The sequence below is a fragment of the Coregonus lavaretus genome, assembly GCF_964263955.1.
Source record: "Coregonus lavaretus genome assembly, chromosome: 38".
Taxonomy (NCBI): Eukaryota; Metazoa; Chordata; class Actinopteri; order Salmoniformes; family Salmonidae; genus Coregonus; species Coregonus lavaretus.
This window is the reverse complement of record NC_140025.1, coordinates 30234438-30252828: the sequence shown is the minus strand read 5'-3', so window position 1 is coordinate 30252828 and position 18391 is coordinate 30234438. Positions and strand designations below refer to the sequence as shown.

At 44.0% G+C, this 18391-nt stretch overlaps 1 protein-coding gene across 1 annotated transcript in view; it reads right to left on the bottom strand.

Moving 5' to 3' along the window:
- The window catches only part of LOC311112125 (protocadherin Fat 1-like), a gene marked incomplete at its 3' end in the record, with an annotated part of 75828 nt that overhangs the window by 21501 nt on the left and 35936 nt on the right, over nt 1-18391 (bottom strand). Inside the window, exons 4-7 of the mRNA XM_084155103.1 lie at nt 17958-18019; nt 10603-10932; nt 8919-9135; nt 4057-4196 (exon numbers count right to left, since the gene is read on the bottom strand). Coding sequence (XP_084011229.1) covers nt 4057-4196; nt 8919-9135; nt 10603-10932; nt 17958-18019 — 749 coding nt within the window. The remainder of the gene's footprint in view (nt 1-4056; nt 4197-8918; nt 9136-10602; nt 10933-17957; nt 18020-18391) is intronic.

Below are 18391 nucleotides of genomic sequence, written 5' to 3'. Positions count from 1 at the left end.
AGACCTCCAACGCAGACCCGTGCGCGGCCTCCAACATGGTACACGTGAGGCAGAAGAACGGCACCGCCCTCAGCGGGCGCCACGTCCGGGTAAGGCAGGCAATAATGCCCCCCTGCCAGGTGGCAGGTTTTTGGGTCCGGGACATTGGCACGGTCCAACCTGTAGCTACATACTTCTCGAAATAGGGTTCAAACAGAACACGGCCAACAGAGGTCCAGTGATTCTTGTTTAGGCTTTATTCTCCCTCAACACAATAAATAACAACAATGATCTGTGCATGGAGGGACCGAGAGGGAGGGAGGGAGAACCTTGAATTTGGAAGGGAATAGAGAGGGAGAGGAATTGAAAGTGGGAAAGAGAGAGAGATGGATAGATTGATAGAAACAGAGCGAGAAAGACTGATAGAAACAGAAAGAAAGAGGGAGAAAACAAGAAAACAAACAAACGCATTCCTTGGAGAGAGGAAGAAGGGAGGAGAGAGAAAAAATGAAAGGAAATAGGCCAGCTAGTCTGGCAGAGGCAGACACCACATGGGTTTGATTTGAAGGAGAAGATAAGTTAAACTTTCTGTGTGTGTGTGTGTGTGTTCCGTTTCAATTAAACGAACGGCATACTCCTGGCCACAGGGTAAACAGCACACCTCTGTCACAGAAAACAATGTACCCAAAACATCCCGTTGTATTTTTAATCTGTTGTTTTGCATGTTCTGTTTACATGTAACTTCACAAAAGTAGGTCTTATTTGGGTGTTATCCACAAAGTCAATTACTCTGTAATCTCCATTGACACATCTCCAAACCTTAAAAAACTGAAACAGAGTATTGAGCTTTATAAAGCAGACAAATCCAGGGAGGCAATATATTAAAGTATTTTAAAATCCCTTCTAAAGATTTAACAAAACAGTAACACTGATTATCTTACATAATTTAAATCAAAAGAGCTTGGCGGAGAAAAATTAATAGTTCAACTGACACATTTCTTCTCAGTTGGTCCAGTGTGGCCTAGATTCACTCCTCTCTCGCTACCTGCCTGTTGTGTGTGACTACAACGGCAAAAGTGTTGACGGGCATACATACTTAGTTTTTGCTACTAATAAGAGCAGCGGAGAGTGAAAAGTTGGGAAAACTACGGAAAACGTGCATGTCCAATTGGCCGGATTCATCATCTGTTGAGAATGTGCAGAAACACACACACAGAAAGTATATGTGCACACACGCGCACGAACACACACACACTCTCTTTCTCACAAACACACCACACACACAGACACCCCTAAAATCGGGCAGAACACCACCCCCCCAACATGACCCATATTCCCTGTATGTGTGCTCACCAGCGGCCTGCGTCTGATTTTCTCTGATGTCTAACTAAGAGGGTTCGGCTCCACAAAGGCCTTCACACACCCCTCACGGTAACGAGGGGCGACTTGAAAAACGGGGCGCCCCCGAGCCTTTGAACACTGTCAGCACCGTGACTAATTGTGTTATGTCATTTCCCCCCTTTGTACCGCCGTCCCACTGGTCAAAACATGACCGCGTCCCAAATGGCACCCTACTTCCTATAAAATGCACTACTTTTGACCAGAGCCCTATGGACTATGCACTATATAGGGAATAGGGTGCCATTTGAGATGTACGCCCTCTCTATCCGAGGAAAGAACTGATCAGGGAATCAGCGATACCCGATATTTCCTCGTTTTCTGGCAAGATGTCTTCTGAACTTGACTAAATCTGACTAATAAGTCACTGTATGGATTGGGATAGAGGAGAACAGAGGAGGGTTTTGGTTTGGTGAATGACTGTTTTTCCTCGAAGATCATGAGGAGTGTGTGTGTGTGCATATGCAAGCATGTATGTATTTGTATCATGTGTGCGTGTGCGCATTTGCCTGTGTGTGTTTCTCAATCTCCACATGACAATAGGGTGCTCTGTGACGGATCTGAAGACTCCATTTAGCCGACGCTTCCGTCGGCGGGCTGTGGAAAACACCGCCACCCGCCTCGCCGCCCGAACCCAGCAGGCTGAGAGGGGCTCGGCGAAGCACAGGGCCGCATGATAAAGGGCTTTATTCACAGGCAGAGACAGCAAGTAGAGTTTTTTTCCCCACAAAGGATCTCTGAATGCTTTTGAGAAGACGCACAAAACCATTGGAATATTTCCATAGTCCCGTCGGCCTTAGACTGTGACTATGGCTAGGTACCTGGGTTGAAAGTGTTTGTTTTCTTTGAAATACTTTCATTGAGCTTGCCTGGCGCAATGGAACCAATGGGATAGTCCCAAAAGTGCAAACCTGTCACTAGGCAGGCACAATGAAACACTTTGAAAGTAAACAAATATTATTTGAACCCCGTCTGCACTATGGATGGGGAACGGAGAGGCCAATAAGTTAACAATTTCACTATTAACATATCACATAATAGCAATATCATTATGAACCTGCAATGAGTGGGAGGTGACTAGTTGCGGATTTTCATAAAACACTTACAGCTCTGTATGCCTATAACCTCAAGAGAATGTTAATCTCTGGATTAAAGAATGTGGTGTGGACCTGCACTTTTCTTTAGCCCCAGTCTTTTCAGGAGAACTCAATGCACTTTCATGTCGAAAGAGAGAGATAGAGAGAGAGAGAGAGAGAGAGAGAGAGAGAGAGAGAGAGAGAGAGAGAGAGAGAGAGAGAGAGAGAGAGAGAGAGAGCTTGCTTTGGCAATGTTAACACACGTTTCCCATGCCAATAAAGACCTTAAATTGAAATTGAATTGAGAGAGAGAGAGAGAGAGAGAGAGAGAGAGAGAGAGAGAGAGAGAGAGAGAGAGAGAGAGAGAGAGAGAGAGCTTGCTTTGGCAATGTTAACACACGTTTCCCATGCCAATAAAGACCTTAAATTGAAATTGAATTGAGAGAGAGAGAGAGAGAGAGAGAGAGAGGGGGAGAGAGAGAGCGAGAGAGAGAGAGAGAGAGAAAAAAAGAAAGGAGTGAGGTGAGAAAACAAGAAAAGGAGAAGAAAAGAGGGGGAAGGAGGGGTGTAGCTGCAGACACGGGGCTGTGGAATGCACACTTCAAAAAGCGCCTGGCTAGACAGGCACCATTCCTCCCGCCCTCCTCTCCTTCTTCCTCCCTTGCTCCTCGGCCCTTCAGGAATGAGACAATGGAAGAATCCTGGAGCTGGTCTGCCAAGAAAGCGTTCCGAACACTCCTTGCCTGTGTCCCAAATGGCACCTCATTCCCTATAAAGTGCACTATACAGTGAATAGGGTGACATTTGGGACGCGGCCCTCGTCTGCCGCCGGTAGATGTGGATAGAGAGAAGAAGGAATGTCCGCCAAGCACATGTTATGACGTTAGGGGTCAAGTTTGGAAAAGCGAGCGCCTGGAGTATGCCAGTTGAGGTGTTGACCAACACGCGAGTCTAATCAAAACAGGCGATGGATGGGCGCACAGAATTTCTGACCTCACTCTAGATCCACCCCCTTGCTTTACCCCTCGTCTGTCTGTCTGTCTGTCAGACAAGCTGAGTCACAATTTTAATTTGGCAAGAGTGCAGAAATCACAACAAAAAGCATTAAAACGGATGGTCCCAGAATGAAGACTCCTCATGCAAACCATGTTTATGTTTCCATAATCTGTTCCTTTTCTTCTAATCACAAAAGTCAATCACCTTTTTGTATTTTGTGAGAAATGGCACTATGCACCATTTAAGTGAGAATAAAGAAATGAAAACACAAGCATCCAAAACTACGGCATGCAATGGGAACCCTCATGCAACCATATCTCTACCATTTCATTTCAGAAATGTTTCCATAATCCTTTCCTCTGAAAACACAAATATAAATCCTATTTTTGTCTGTAGTGACAAGCCTCACAATGATCTGTACAGCCAAAACCACCAAAACCTCTGGACACGCAACAGGAACTCTCCTTCTCATGCAAACTGAACATTTCATTCCCATAAATGCTTCCATAATCTTTCCCTTTCCCATCACAAAAGTCAACCATCCTACCTCAGGATCCATGACAAACTATACCGCCATCAACAAACGTTTCATTAACGTTCCAATTACCTGGGTGCTGACAAATCGCGTACCGTCCGTTGCCTCCACTGTCAGGTTGTAATTGGATTTTTGCTCGGCGTCGAGAGGCCTCGCCACGATCAGGGTCCCACTGGCCTTGCCCACGTCAAAGCGGCTGTCATAGTTCCCACCTGGTGGAAACGATGGAGGGAAGGGTTAGGCAGGTGCACAATTAAAATGGACAGGAAATGAGTGGGCCTATCATCGCCTGTTTAAATGATGATGCAGTACTGGAGCTAGGTAAGCTAACAGTGACATACGGTTCTGTTTGGCTGTGCCGTTATGCTAGAGGCACTGATACATAAATTGCTGGCGTATGTAAACTCTGTATAATAATAATTTATGTATATTATCCATACTGTTCCTTATATCAATAAACTAAGCAACAGTATCCTTATTGTTGATACATACAGAAGCACATGTGTACTGCACTATGAATCAACAACGTCAATACATTTCCCTGTGCTTATGTTCACTTTCCAGGCTCATTATGGACCCATATGTGCAAGTGGTATGATGTGTATGCATCAAGCCCATACAGTTAGTTGTATGTGTCAATGGATTCCACTAGACACGATGAATGAAATGCATACGGTACATATACAAAATGGAGCCATATGTTCATGTTTATGTGCGGTATACGTGTTTATGTAAATCTGTTGTCACACGATCACAAGAATGACGGAAATACTGCACAAGCTCAACCACAGGCACGTGACAGCACAACTGGGTTCAAACACTATTTAAATACTTTGAGCGTTTGCTCTAGCCTGCCTGGAGTGTCAGATGGGCGGGGTTTGCACTTTGGGGACTTTCCTATTGGCCTATTAAGCCAGGCAAGCTCAGCTAAAGTATTTTAAATCATTTCAAATAGTATTTAAACCCAGGTCTGCATGACGGACATCACAGTCAGCGATCTCTTAACACAACCAATGGTATTAGAGAGATCACTTAATACAGCCAACGACAGTAGAGAGATCCCATTACAGCAGATCTACCTTCTGCTGTACAGTTGAGGTCGCAAGCCATCTGAACGATGTAAAACACTTCCTCTATGTCTCCTTCTGGACAAACCAAATCCAATAAAAGAGAGAGACATTCCCAAAGGAAAAAGGGAAGAGAAGAGCAGCAGAGAAGCAGAAAACACAGAAAAAGAGAGAGGTGTCAGTCAAACGTTGGTTAGAAGAAGGGAGGGGGAAAAGGGAGAAGTATTTTCAGGAAATGTCAGGAAGTTTATGCAGTAAAGATGTTAACAGTCACCATGCAAAGAAGTCACTATTAGAGATTCAATTATTACAGTGAGCAAGGAGAAAAAAACGATGTATATAGGTTTGTAGGTTTTGGGGTTTGTAGGCTACACGCTCACATTCGCTTGCTAGGGTTAGTGCTAAGAAGAATGCTACAATCTATGCCAGGGATGTCTTCCCTTGACTATAAAACTAGATTAATCTCCTTCTAGAATGCATTCAACTAACACACATACAGTTGAAGTCGGAAGTTTATATACACCTTAGCCAAATACATTTAAACTCAGTTTTTCCACAATTCCTGACATTTAATCCTAGTAAAAATTCCCTGTTTTAGGTCAGTTAGGATCACCACTTTATTTTAAGAATGTGAAATTTCAGAATAATAGTAGAGAGAATGATTTATTTCAGCTTTTATTTCTTTCATCACATTCCCAATGGGTCAGAAGTTTACATACACTCAATTTGTATTTGGTAGCATTGCCTTTAAATTGTTTAACTTGGGTCAAACGTTTTGGGTAGCCTTACACAAGCTTCCCACAATAAGTTGGGTGAATTTTGGCCCGTTCCTCCTGACAAGAGCTGGTGTACAGTGGGGGAAAAAAGTATTTAGTCAGCCACCAATTGTGCAAGTTCTCCCACTTAAAAAGATGAGAGAGGCCTGTAATTTTCATCATAGATACACGTCAACTATGACAGACAAAATTAGAAGAAAAAAATCCAGAAAATCCCATTGTAGGATTTTTTATGAATTTATTTGCAAATTATGGTGGAAAAAAAGTATTTGGTCAATAACAAAAAGTTTCTCAATACTTTGTTATATACCCTTTGTTGGCAATGACACAGGTCAAACGTTTTCAGTAGGTCTTCACAAGGTTTTCACACACTGTTGCTGGTATTTTGGCCCATTCCTCCATGCATATCTCCTCTAGAGCAGTGATGTTTTGGGGCTGTCGCTGGGCAACACAGACTTTCAACTCCCTCCAAAGATTTTCTATGGGGTTGAGATCTGGAGACTGGCTAGGCCACTCCAGGACCTTGAAATGCTTCTTACGAAGCCACTCCTTCGTTGCCCGGGCGGTGTGTTTGGGATCATTTTCATGCTGAAAGACCCAGCCACGTTTCATCTTCATCTTCAATGCCCTTGCTGATGGAAGGAGGTTTTCACTCAAAATCTCACGATACATGGCCCCATTCATTCTTTCCTTTACACGGATCAGTCGTCCTGGTCCCTTTGCAGAAAAACAGCACCAAAACATGATGTTTCCACCCCCATGCTTCACAGTAGGTATGGTATTCTTTGGATGCAACTCAGCATTCTTTGTCCTACAAACACGACGAGTTGAGTTTTTACCAAAAAGTTCTATTTTGGTTTCATCTGACCATATGACATTCTCCCAATCCTCTTCTGGATTATCCAAATGCACTCTAGCAAACTTAAGACGGGCCTGGACATGTACTGGCTTAAGCAGGGGGACACGTCTGGCACTGCAGGATTTGAGTCCCTGGCGGCGTAGTGTGTTACTGTCATTATTCTTAAAATCCAAATTAATCTAACAGTTACTGATGGTAGGCTTTGTTACTTTGGTCCCAGCTCTCTACAGGTCATTCACTAGGTCCCCCGTGTGGTTCTGGGATTTTTGCTCACCGTTCTTGTGATCATTTTGACCCCACGGGGTGAGATCTTGCGTGGAGCCCCAGATCGAGGGAGATTATCAGTGGTCTTGTATGTCTTCCATGTCCTAATAATTGCTCCCACAGTTGATTTCTTCAAACCAAGCTGCTTACCTATTGCAGATTCAGTATTCCCAGCCTGGTGCAGGTCTACAATTTTGTTTCTGGTGTCCTTTGACAGCTCTTTGGTCTTGGCCATAGTGGAGTTTGGAGTGTGACTGTTTGAGGTTGTGGACAGGTGTCTTTTATACTGATAACAAGTTCAAACAGGTGCCATTAATACAGGTAACGGGTGGAGGACAGAGGAGCCTCTTAAAGAAGAAGTTGCAGGTCTGTGAGAGCCAGAAATCTTGCTTGTTTGTAGGTGACCAAATACATATTTTCCACCATAATTTGCAAATAAATTCATTAAAAATCCTACAATGTGATTTTCTGGATTTTTTTTCCTCAATTTGTCTGTCATAGTTGACGTGTACCTATGATGAAAATTACAGGCCTCTCTCATCTTTTTAAGTGGGAGAACTTGCACAATTGGTGGCTGACTAAATACTTTTTTCCCCCACTGTAACTGACTCAGGTCTGTAGGCCTCCTTGCTCACACACGCTTTTTCAGTTCTGCCCACAAATGTTCTATAGGATTGAGGTCAGGGCTTTGTGATGGCCACTCCAATTCCTTGACTTTGTTGTCCTTAAGCCATTTTGCCACAACTTTGGAAGTATGCTTGGGGTCATTGTCCATTTGGAAGACCCATTTGCGACCAAGCTTTAACTTCCTGACTGATGTCTTGAGATGTTGCTTCAATATATCCACATAATTTTCCTTCCTCGTGATGCCATCTGTTTTGTGAAGTGCACCAGTCCCTCCTGCAGCAAAGCACCCCCACAGCATGATGCTGCCACCCCCTTGCTTCACGGTTGGGATGGTGTTCTTCGGCTTGCAAGAGCCCCCTTTTTTCTCCAAACATAACAATGGTCATTATGGCCAAACAGTTATATTTTTGTTTCATCAGACCAGAGTACATTTCTCCAAAAAGTACGATCTTTGTCCCCATGTGCAGTTGCAAACCGTAGTCTGGCTTTTTTATGGTTTTGGAGCAGTGGCTTCTTCCTTGCGAGCGGACTTTCAGGTTATGTCGATATAGGACTTGTTTTACTGTGGATATAGATACTTTTGTACCTGTTTCCTCCAGCATCTTCACAAGGTCCTTTGCTGTTGTTCTGGGATTGATTTGCACTTTTCGCACCAAAGTACGTTCATCTCTAGGAGACAGAACGCGTCTCCTTCCTAAGCGGTATGGCGGCTGCGTGGTCCCATGGTGTTTATACTTGCGTACTATTGTTTGTACAGATGAATGTGGTACCTTCAGACGTTTGGAAATTGCTCCCAAGGATGAACCAGACTTGTGGAGGTCTACAAAAAAAACATTCTGAGGTCTTGGCTGATTCCTTTTGATTTTCCCATGATGTCAAGCAAAGAGGCACTGAGTTTGAAGGTAGGCCTTGAAATACATCCACAGGTACACCTCCAATTGACTCAAATGATGTAAATTAGCCTATCAGAAGCTTCTAAAGCCATAACATCATTTTCTGGAATTTTCCAAGCTGTTTAAAGGCACAGTGAACTTAGTGTATGGAAACTTCTGACCCACTGGAATTGTGATACAGTGAATTATACGTGAAATAATCTATCTGTAAACAATTGTTGGAAAAATTACTTGTGTCATGCACAAAGTAGATGTCCTAACCGACTTGCCAAAACTATAGTTTGTGAACAAGAAATTTGTGGAGTGGTTGAAAAACTAGTTTTTATGACTCCAACCTAAGTGTATGTAAACCTTTGACTTCAACTGTATACACGCGTATGCGTGTATGCACAGACCCACCCACACACAACCTAAAACAAAATCCTGCATCCACTCGTCCAGGCTTCACCTGTGATCTCGAACCAGACGGGCGTGTCCGACATCTCCGTGGTGATGACCCCCACCATGTGCGCCACGGGGTCGCTCTCCATCACTGAAAAGAAGAAGGGGGGCTCCTCAAAGGCCAAGGGGGGCGCGCCGGCCGCCACCTCCGGCTTGGGGATCCACTCGATGTGCAGCCGGCAGGTGGATGACTTCTGGGGGCGTCCGTTGTCCACCGCTTTGATCTGATAGAGAGAGGGAATGAATTGATTTGAATTGATTTGGGTAACAAAATTATACAACAAGACACATTGGTCTCCCAGGGGATAGCACTTAAAAGCTTTAATTAAAGTACTTTAATTAAAACACAGGGAGAGAGAGGGGGGAGAGAGGAAACAGAGCGAGAGAGAGAGCAAGCGAGAGAGATAAATAGAGTGAGAGACAGAGACAGATAGGCCAAGGGGTCAAAGAACGGTCAGCTAGCCCACATGGGAAAAACAACAACAGATCGGAACACCTGTTACCATGGCGTCCCCCGTTAAACAGGTGTCCTGGAAGCTTATTGTGTTATGTGTCTAATTCCTTCAAGTGAGATAAATCTATCACAGGCAACATTAGCCCAAATGTACTATTATATAAAAGTACTGTGACTATACTAAACCTCAAAAGTGTATCAACAAATGCAATTTGGCATGTACATTGGAAATGTAAAAGTAAATTACTGCGAATAAATCAAAGCCACAGGTCCGATTTGTCCAATAATTCTCTAAAACACTGACTCTAGTTTAAGATGTCATATAACTCAGCATGTACATTGACATTCCTCTAAAAGCAAAAGAAAATCCTAAACCCAAGTGACTTCTCCCTAACTATACTGAACAAAAATATAAATGTAACATGTAAAGTGTTGGTCCCATGTTTCATGAGCTGAAATAAAAGATCCCAGAAATGTTCCATACGCACAAAAAGCTTATTTCTCTCAAATGTTGTGCACAAATTTGTTTACATCCTTGTTAGTGTGCATTTCTCCTTTGTCAAGATAATCCATCCACCTTATAGGTGTGGCATATCAAGAAGCTGATTAAACAGCATGACCATTACACAGGTGCACCTTGTGCTGGGTACAATAAAAGGCCACTCTAAAATGTGCAGTTTTGTCACATAACACAATGCCACAGATGTCTACATTTTGAGGGAGCGTGCAATTTGCATGCTGCCTGCAGAAATGTCTACCAGAGCTGTGGCCAGAGAATTTAATGTTCATTTCTCTACCATAAGCCGCCTCCAACTTCATTTTAGAGAATTTAGCAGTACGTCCAACCGGCCTCACAACTGAAGACCATGTATAACCACGCTAGCCCAGGACCTCCACATCCGGCTTCTTCACCTGCGGGATCATCTGAGACCAGCCACCCGAACATCTGATGAAACTGTCTGTAATAAAACCCTTTTGTGAGGAAAAACTCATTCTGATTGGCTGGGCCTGGCTCCCCAGTGGGTGGGTCTATGCCCTCCCAGGCCCACCCATGGCTGCACCCCTGCCCAGTCATGTGAAATCCATCGATTAGGGCCTAACGAATGTATTTCAATTGACTGATTTCCTTGTATGAACTGTTAACTCAGTAAAATCGTTAAATTGTTGCATGTTGCATTTATATTTTTGTTCAGTATAAGTATACAAACTACGAATCCAAATGCGCTAGGCTACTCACGGTGAGGATGTCATACTCCCCGGCGGAGGAGAACTTCTTAGACGACACCAGACCCGTCTTTGGCTCGATGAAGAACTTCCCGTGCTCATCTCCCTCCTCGATAGAATACGAGATCTCCGAGTTGGCACCCTCGTCGCGGTCTGAGGCAATCACCCGGTACACGGGATCACGCTTCAGAGCCCGCTCCTTTTCCGGTTTTTCGCGTTCCGGAAGCTTGATCTTGTAGATCTTCTCCAGGAACTGCGGCCGGTTGTCGTTCTCGTCCAGGACTTTGACGATGACACGGACCGTGGTGGATTTGGCAGGAACCCCGTGGTCGGTTACAGTGATCTATTAGGGAAAAGTTGGGAAAAACATGGAATTAGAATGGGAGTATGGGAATTCTGTTGTCTGTGACTTTAATCCGAGCGAAAAAGAGGGGAAAACATGGAATTGAGAGACATTTTGGGGAAAACATGGAATTACAATTGGAATCCTATGTTTGAGACTGTGAGAGGGAAAAGAGAGAAACGCTGAATGAAAAGCTTCAAAGGATCTATGTGAATTAAGTGTCAAGGCCAACAGTCAATGGTAGAACGTCATCACATTTCATATTTTGAACGGACATTGTGTTCCATTTACCCATGCAACCTTGGGAAGAGTGTTGTCACGTAAACATTTCCAATTAAAGCAATGTTTAAAACCAGTTTAGCGAAACAATGCATATACTGCAGAGGGGAGGGGGGACCAAGCAATAATGTCGCACATATGTGTAAGCAGTAAGCACTGCGTCTCGTGAATATGTAATGACCGGGGCTCCAACGTTTGATTGAGGACGTTCCTTATTCGAAGTCCTTGAATTAATCAAAGAGAACGGAGGTAAAAAGCTAACTCACATTCTTCTCTCCCTTTTCCCCTCGCTTTCTCCCCCTTTCTCTTTCTCCCCGCACATCTCCCCCCCCCCCCCCCCCCCCCCCCCACCTCTTCCTCCCACCCATAATTTCATTGCCGTGCTCACAAATGTTTCTCAGTAAGTCAATTGGCTGCCAAAATTGAAGCAATTCCTTCTGAGATTTAGCGAGTCATCTTATTCAAAGACCCACGCTGTGCATCCGGGAACAAATATGCGAAGGGAACAGGCTGTTATACATTCGCTCGCTTATTGAAGTTGAATTGTTCCCTTTCCTTCTTTCTTTCCCTTTCAGTCATTTTTTCTATGGTGAAGGGATTCAATGAATGTGAGAGGCAAGTCATAGTTTTGCGTTTTTTCTCCGAGACAAGCGCAACAAGACGGTCCAAAGACCACACTCGCTTTGCCGCTTTGCTTTTTTGCCACAGAAGAATGAGACTCGTCGTTATTTTGGGGATGTAGCAGGCCCCATCTCTTTGGTGAGCAATGTCTCCTTAGCGCTCCAAAAACAACATATTCCGTTAAATGGGTTTACTTGATAAATGTATCACCATCCAACCAGGATGAAAAAACGTTTTATCTATGCTGATGTTTTCTTCCTCACAGTGATAGAAGTATTAGATATCAAAACACCAGCCTGGTCCCAGATCAGTTTGTGCGGTCTTGCCAATTCCTATGGTAATTGTCACGTGGCACAAACTGATCTGAGACCAAGCAAAAAAAAACACACCAGTGGCATGATGTGTTAACCCATTTGGAGAAGCCAGGGGAGAAACAATTGTTTAAAAAGAGTTCAAAAATAATAATGAAACCCTACAGCCCATAGTTTGCCGGAGGGACATAACTTAGCTTTAACACTTGGTAGTTTGAACACTCAGCTGTTTTAACACTTTGTTAATTTGGCCTGGCTTAATGGCTGAATGGTGTCTAGTCTTTCAAATGAAATGCACAGCCGTGACAGCTTAATGTACACAGCCAGCAATAAGCTTAGCTGACCCAAACAAACACAACACTTAAATATTATGAGTAACTGGGAAACTGAACTGGGGTTTGTCTATCTATCTCACAGCCAAGAGAGATGTGAGCAATTCTGAGCTTAAAGAGTCGGAAATAAAAATAAAGAGCTGAACAATAGTCATTTAAAACCATCTGCTCAGCGCTATAGCGAAAACAATTTGGGGTGGTGGTCACACGCCATTTGGCACTAGCAGCAACGATTAGCAGCATAATGTGTTTTTGTTTTCCCGCGCCTAGTCGGTCCGAGGCCGTCCAAGCTATTTTCCGGAACAAAATTAATTAAATAGGACGACGAGGACCATTCGAGTTAGAGGCGGCGTGCGCCTCTCGGGAGCAGTGTTGCCGGTGCATTGGCCCGTATTCTCATATTCTGTAATGAATATTGCCATTACAAGCAGATGCGTTCATTTGGCCCCGTTTCGGATGATATTTTATATGCATCCCAAATGTAGTGCATTACTTTTGACCAGAGCCCTAGGTGTCCTGTTGAAAAGTGCCCTATATTGGGAATAGTGTCATTGGGTACACACCCTTTGTCTACAGTTCCCTGTTCCCTTTGTGAAATCAAAGCAGTGGATTGAAAAAATCTAAAGACAAGGACCCGGCTAATGTGAACAGCTGAACTGTTGTATGTGAGTGCATCCCAAATGGTATCCTATTCCAGATATAGTGCACTTCTTTCGACCAGGGTCCACAGGCCTCCGGTCATAAGTAGTGCATTAAATAGGGAATAGGGTGCCATTTGGGACGCAGTTGTATGGTAATTATGCCGAGCGACCCGGAGAGACAAGATAGGAGCATCAATTACAAAAACAAACTGAACTCTGTAATACTGTACTTAGACAGCAGCATTGAGGTGAAGAGAGAGAGAGAGAGAGAGAGAGAGAGAGAGAGAGAGAGAGAGAGAGAGAGAGAGAGAGAGAGAGAGAGAGAGAGAGAGAGAGAGAGAGAGAGAGTGTGTGTGGGTGAGAGAGACTGTGGTAATGAGCCTACATGCGTGCTTGTGAGTGCGCCCTTCCGAGCCGTGCTAGACAGTTGCTCATCAGCACATCCTACTCTTTCAAAACAAAGTCTTTACCAGAGGCCAGTCACTCTCTGTCAGACAGACAGTGACAACAACGTAAAGACAGTGTCGCAGTGGTTCTAAGGCTTTTCGTAATTTAATGTTTACACTTGGCGCGCATTGTTGCACGTCTGCGACAAACCCCTGGTCAAATGGCGGCCAACTCTCAAGTCTGATGTAGTGAAACGTTAGTGCCTAGACACTTCAGAAGGCATAAATCAAGAAAGTGGCTGAGACGATAGAAACTTAGCCAGTTGGTGTAGAGATAGGCCTATAAGCAGAACATTCAACTTGCCTCTCTTTCAGGTCTGGGTGAGCATGTCCTAACATGTCTCCCTTGTTGTTTCCTCTCTCTCTCGCTCTCCCTCCCTCTCTCTCCCTACCTCCCTGTTCTCAGGCCTGTCACCCTGCCGCTGAAGCCGACACACATTCACCAAGATGAGCCTGGCGTTTGCTCACTCAGAGACCTCCCCCATTCCCACTGGCGATCACACTCATACACACTGGTATGTGCACACATGCACAAGACGCAAGCACGCACACACACACACCACCCCATCAAACCTCCCCCCTCCCCGACTGTGCAGGCCTTGTTTGCACCAGATGCCACCCCACCCGGCATCTGGCGCAAACAAGGCCTGCACGGTCAGCCAGCCCCCGACTACCCCCCACCTCAATAGCTCCACATGTTCCAACCAACCCCCACCCACCCCTCCTCCGACCAGCAATCCCCTAGAGGGGGCTCTGCCCCAGGGATAAACAGTCCCCTGTGGTGGTGGAGCCAGGGGTTTCAGGCCAGGGTTTGAGGTCTTCCCACCTTCCCTCCACCACCTCTGTCCTTTTGTATTTCCCCCATCTATTGGTTAAGGTTTAGATTGGGGGAGGGGAGGGGAAGCTTATCCTAGATCTGTACCTAGAGGAAAATTCACCCCCACCTCCAGACAGAGTCTATCCCAATAAAAAAAAATCTGAAGTCGCCATGGTTATCAGCCAGACTCTCCTAGGAGGCCAGGCTAGGAGCGAAGGTCTTCGTCCCAAATAGCACCCTATGGGCCTTGGTCAAAATAAGTGCACTATATAGGGAATAGTGTGCCAATTGAGACGCATCCGCCACTGTAGCTCTTTTCCCACTTACCCACATCCAAAGTATTTAGGTCAAAAGGTACTTGCATCAAATTACTTTTTTTCATTTATTTTTTTCTCTCCCCCTCTCTCTTGCGCTCTCTTTTCCTGACTGACTGAAGTGGAGCAGTAGATCAAATGAAAGCTAACTGTAAAGTTATTGGATGGTCTTTCGAGCCGTTCAACATTGTAAAATGCGACGGAGATAGTTTTATAATGAATGATTATATTTTCTTAAAAAATATATTTATTAATTTTTGTATTGCTAAATATTTTTTCATGCCGTACTCGTACACTACCGTTCAAAAGTTTGGGGTCACTTAGAAATGTCCTTGTTTTCCATGAAAACATACATGAAATGAGTCTGAATAGGAAATATAGCAAAATGCATAGGAAATGTAGTCATTGACAAGGTTAGAAATAATTATTTTTAATATAAATATTAATTGTGTCCTTCAAACTTTGCTTTCGTCAAAGAATCTTCCATTTGCAGCAATTACAGCCTTGCAGACCTTTGGCATTCGAGTTCTCAATTTGTTGAGGTAATCTGAAGAGATTTCACCCCATGCTTCCTGAAGCACCTCCCACAAGTTGGATTTGCTTGATGGGCAATCCTCAGCTGGCAGCTTCATTAAATAGTACCTGCAAAACACCACTCTCAACATCAACAGTGAAGAGGCGACTCCGGGATGCTGACCTTCTAGGCAGAGTTCCAAAGAAAAAGCCATATCTCAGACTGGCCAATAAAAAGAAAAGATTAAGATGGCCAGTCTGAGATATGGCTTTTTCTTTGCAACTCTGCCTAGAAGGTCAGCATCCCGGAGTCTCCTCTTCACTGTTGACTTTGAGACTGGTGTTTTGCAGGTACTATTTAATGAAGCTGCCAGTTGAGGACCAGTGAGGCGTCTGTTTCTCAAACTAGACACTCTATTGTATTTGTCCTCTTACTCAGTTGTGCACTGGGGCCTCCCACTCCTCTTTCTATTCTGGTTAGATCCAGTTTGCGCTGTTCTGTGAAGGGAGTAGTACACAGCGTTGTACGAGATCTTCAGTTTCTTGGCAATTTCTCGCATGGAATAGCCTTCATTTCTCAGAACAAGAATAGACTGACGAGTTTCAGAAGAAAGTTATTTGTTTCTGGCCATTTTGAGCCTGTAATCGAACCCACAATTGCTAATGCTCCAGATACTCAATTAGTCTCAAGAAGGCCAGTTATATTGCTTCTTTAACCAGCACAACAGTTTTCAGCTGTGCTAACATAATTGCAAAAGGGTTTTCTAATGATCAATTAGCCTTTTAAAATGATAAACTTGGATTAGCAAACACAACGTGCCATTGGAACACAGGACTGATGGTTGCTGATAATGGGCCTCTGTACGCCTATGTAGATATTCCATAAGAAATCAGCCGTTTCCCGCTATAATAGCCATTTACAACATTAACAATGTCTACACTGTATTTCTGATCAATTTGAAGTTATTTTAATTGACAAAAAAAGTGATTTTCTTTCAAAAACAAGGACATTTCTAAGTGACCCCAAACTTTTGAACGGTAGTAATATAAATAAGGTTTTTCCCATGAACAGAAAACGAGTGTACGAATGTCGCTGTGCATTTTAATTTGGCCCCAACATGAAAGAACTGGAAGACCGCTTTGAGCTTTTTAACATTTAATGTGGTTATTTAACGTCTGCCGGAGCATTTTATTAAACGGGACAAATGAACAACGTAATAATAATAAAACAGGCTCTGGATAAGTATTTGGAAAAACAGGAGCCTGTTGGAAAAACACACTGACTATCAGCTCTCTTTATCTCTAATCCACACACCAACCAATGCCCCTTAGATTAACCCTTAAGGGTGGCTTTTGACTCTGACTGTCCTGGGAATCTGCTCGGTCGTTCGCACAGAGGGTTCCTGACCTGGTCAATTTAACAAATTAAAGGGCTTTTGTGTCGAAAGCTTCAATTTAGTTTTCCTCTCTCTTGAGGCCTCTGCAACTCGCCACTCAAATGTAGGAGTAGGCCATTTAATTTATCATAGAGGTGGATGGAGAGAATGAGAGAGAGGGAGGAGGGAAAAAGAGAGAGAGAGAGAGAGAGAGAGAGAGAGAGAGAGAGAGAGAGAGAGAGAGAAGGAGAAGCAGGAGGCAGTAAAATGTCTTCCTCAGGAGAATAGATCCCTCCCCTCCTCTCCCCCACTATCTTTACTCTCCAGTCCCAGAATAATATTAGTGCGTTCCACTGTGTAAATTGAGTATGAAAACCCAGAGAGTTCCTGGCATGCGGGCCCACATCGGCATTAATCGGCATCCAATGAACCTCGAATTGCATTAACTCCTATAACGATAATTAAGCAGCGCCCAATCTGGTTACTCGATCTTGGCACATAATTAAATGTGCTGGCAGTAAATGTTTGGTTGGGTTGGGCAGAGGGAAGGGAATGAAGGGGGGGGTCAAATCAAATCAAATATTATTTGTCACATGCGCCGAATACAACCGGTGTAGACCTTACAGTGAAATGCTTACTTACAAGCCCTTAACCAACAATGCAGTTTTAAGAACAAATACCCCAACAACAAAAAAAACACAAAAAAATACAATATAAAATAATACTAAATAAAAGTAACAAATAATTAAAGAAGGAGGGTGGGGGTAGAGAAGATAGAGAGGGAGAGACAGAAAGAACGAGAGAGAGTGAGAGAGAGAGACAAAGAGAGAGACAGAGAGAGAGAGAGAGAGAAAGTGACTATCCACAAGTTTAAACATCAACCCGGCGTTGACGGCTCGCTTCCTGCCCCGGCTTGCCTCCCTCGATCCCGAGATGGTACACTGGCGAAGAACAAAGGCACAGTCACCCTGATTCCCCCCTGCAAATCACAACCGGCGGAATCATGATCCAAAACCCAAACCCCCTTCCCCCGGTTAGTGTGGAACTATGCGCTGCGTCTCTGTGCCCCAGCTTGTTTTGGTTGGCAACGCTTGGTGCTCGGCCAAAGTACGTCGGTTGGAGGTTGAAGCAAGCCAAGGCTAAAGTTTAGAGAGGCAAATAAAATGGTTGTTTTAGGACTTTTGGCCACTTCGGCTGAAGAGGTCGTCCTTGAGGGCCTTTCTGATGATTAGCAATGCTGCTAATGCTTCTCCAAACAAACACGAGGGCTCACACAGACGGACGTACAAGGAAGTAGACAGTTTTTTCTTTCCCCCTCTTCTTTCTCCATCCCCCCTTTCTGTTAGTGGTAGACCAGACAAAACAAGGTGCTTACCTCAAGAATGTGCTCATCCTGCTGTTCTCGGTCCAGCTTCCTCGAGGTCGTTGTGACGAGACCTGTCGAGGGAAAAGAGACGTTTGTTCGTACTATGGCCACGATCAATGTATCAATGTTGTATCAATGTTGCATCAATGTTATCTTGTCTTACTACAGGACAATGTGATATCCATTTTCTTGACATCATGCAATCATGAAAATGAAACCACAAAACCATATTGAGAAAAAGGCATATTTGAAATGGCAGACAAACTTCATTACAAGATGCATGATGTGCTTCCTAAAGACTCAACATAGCCAAACTAACACTAAAGCAGGAAAGGGCCAGGGTAAATTGCTGATTTACATTGTTTGCAAAAACCAAGCCCTCCATTCTTTGTTTCCTTGGTTATGTCCTCCAAACCTTCTTCTAAATGACCTGCAGGAGGAGG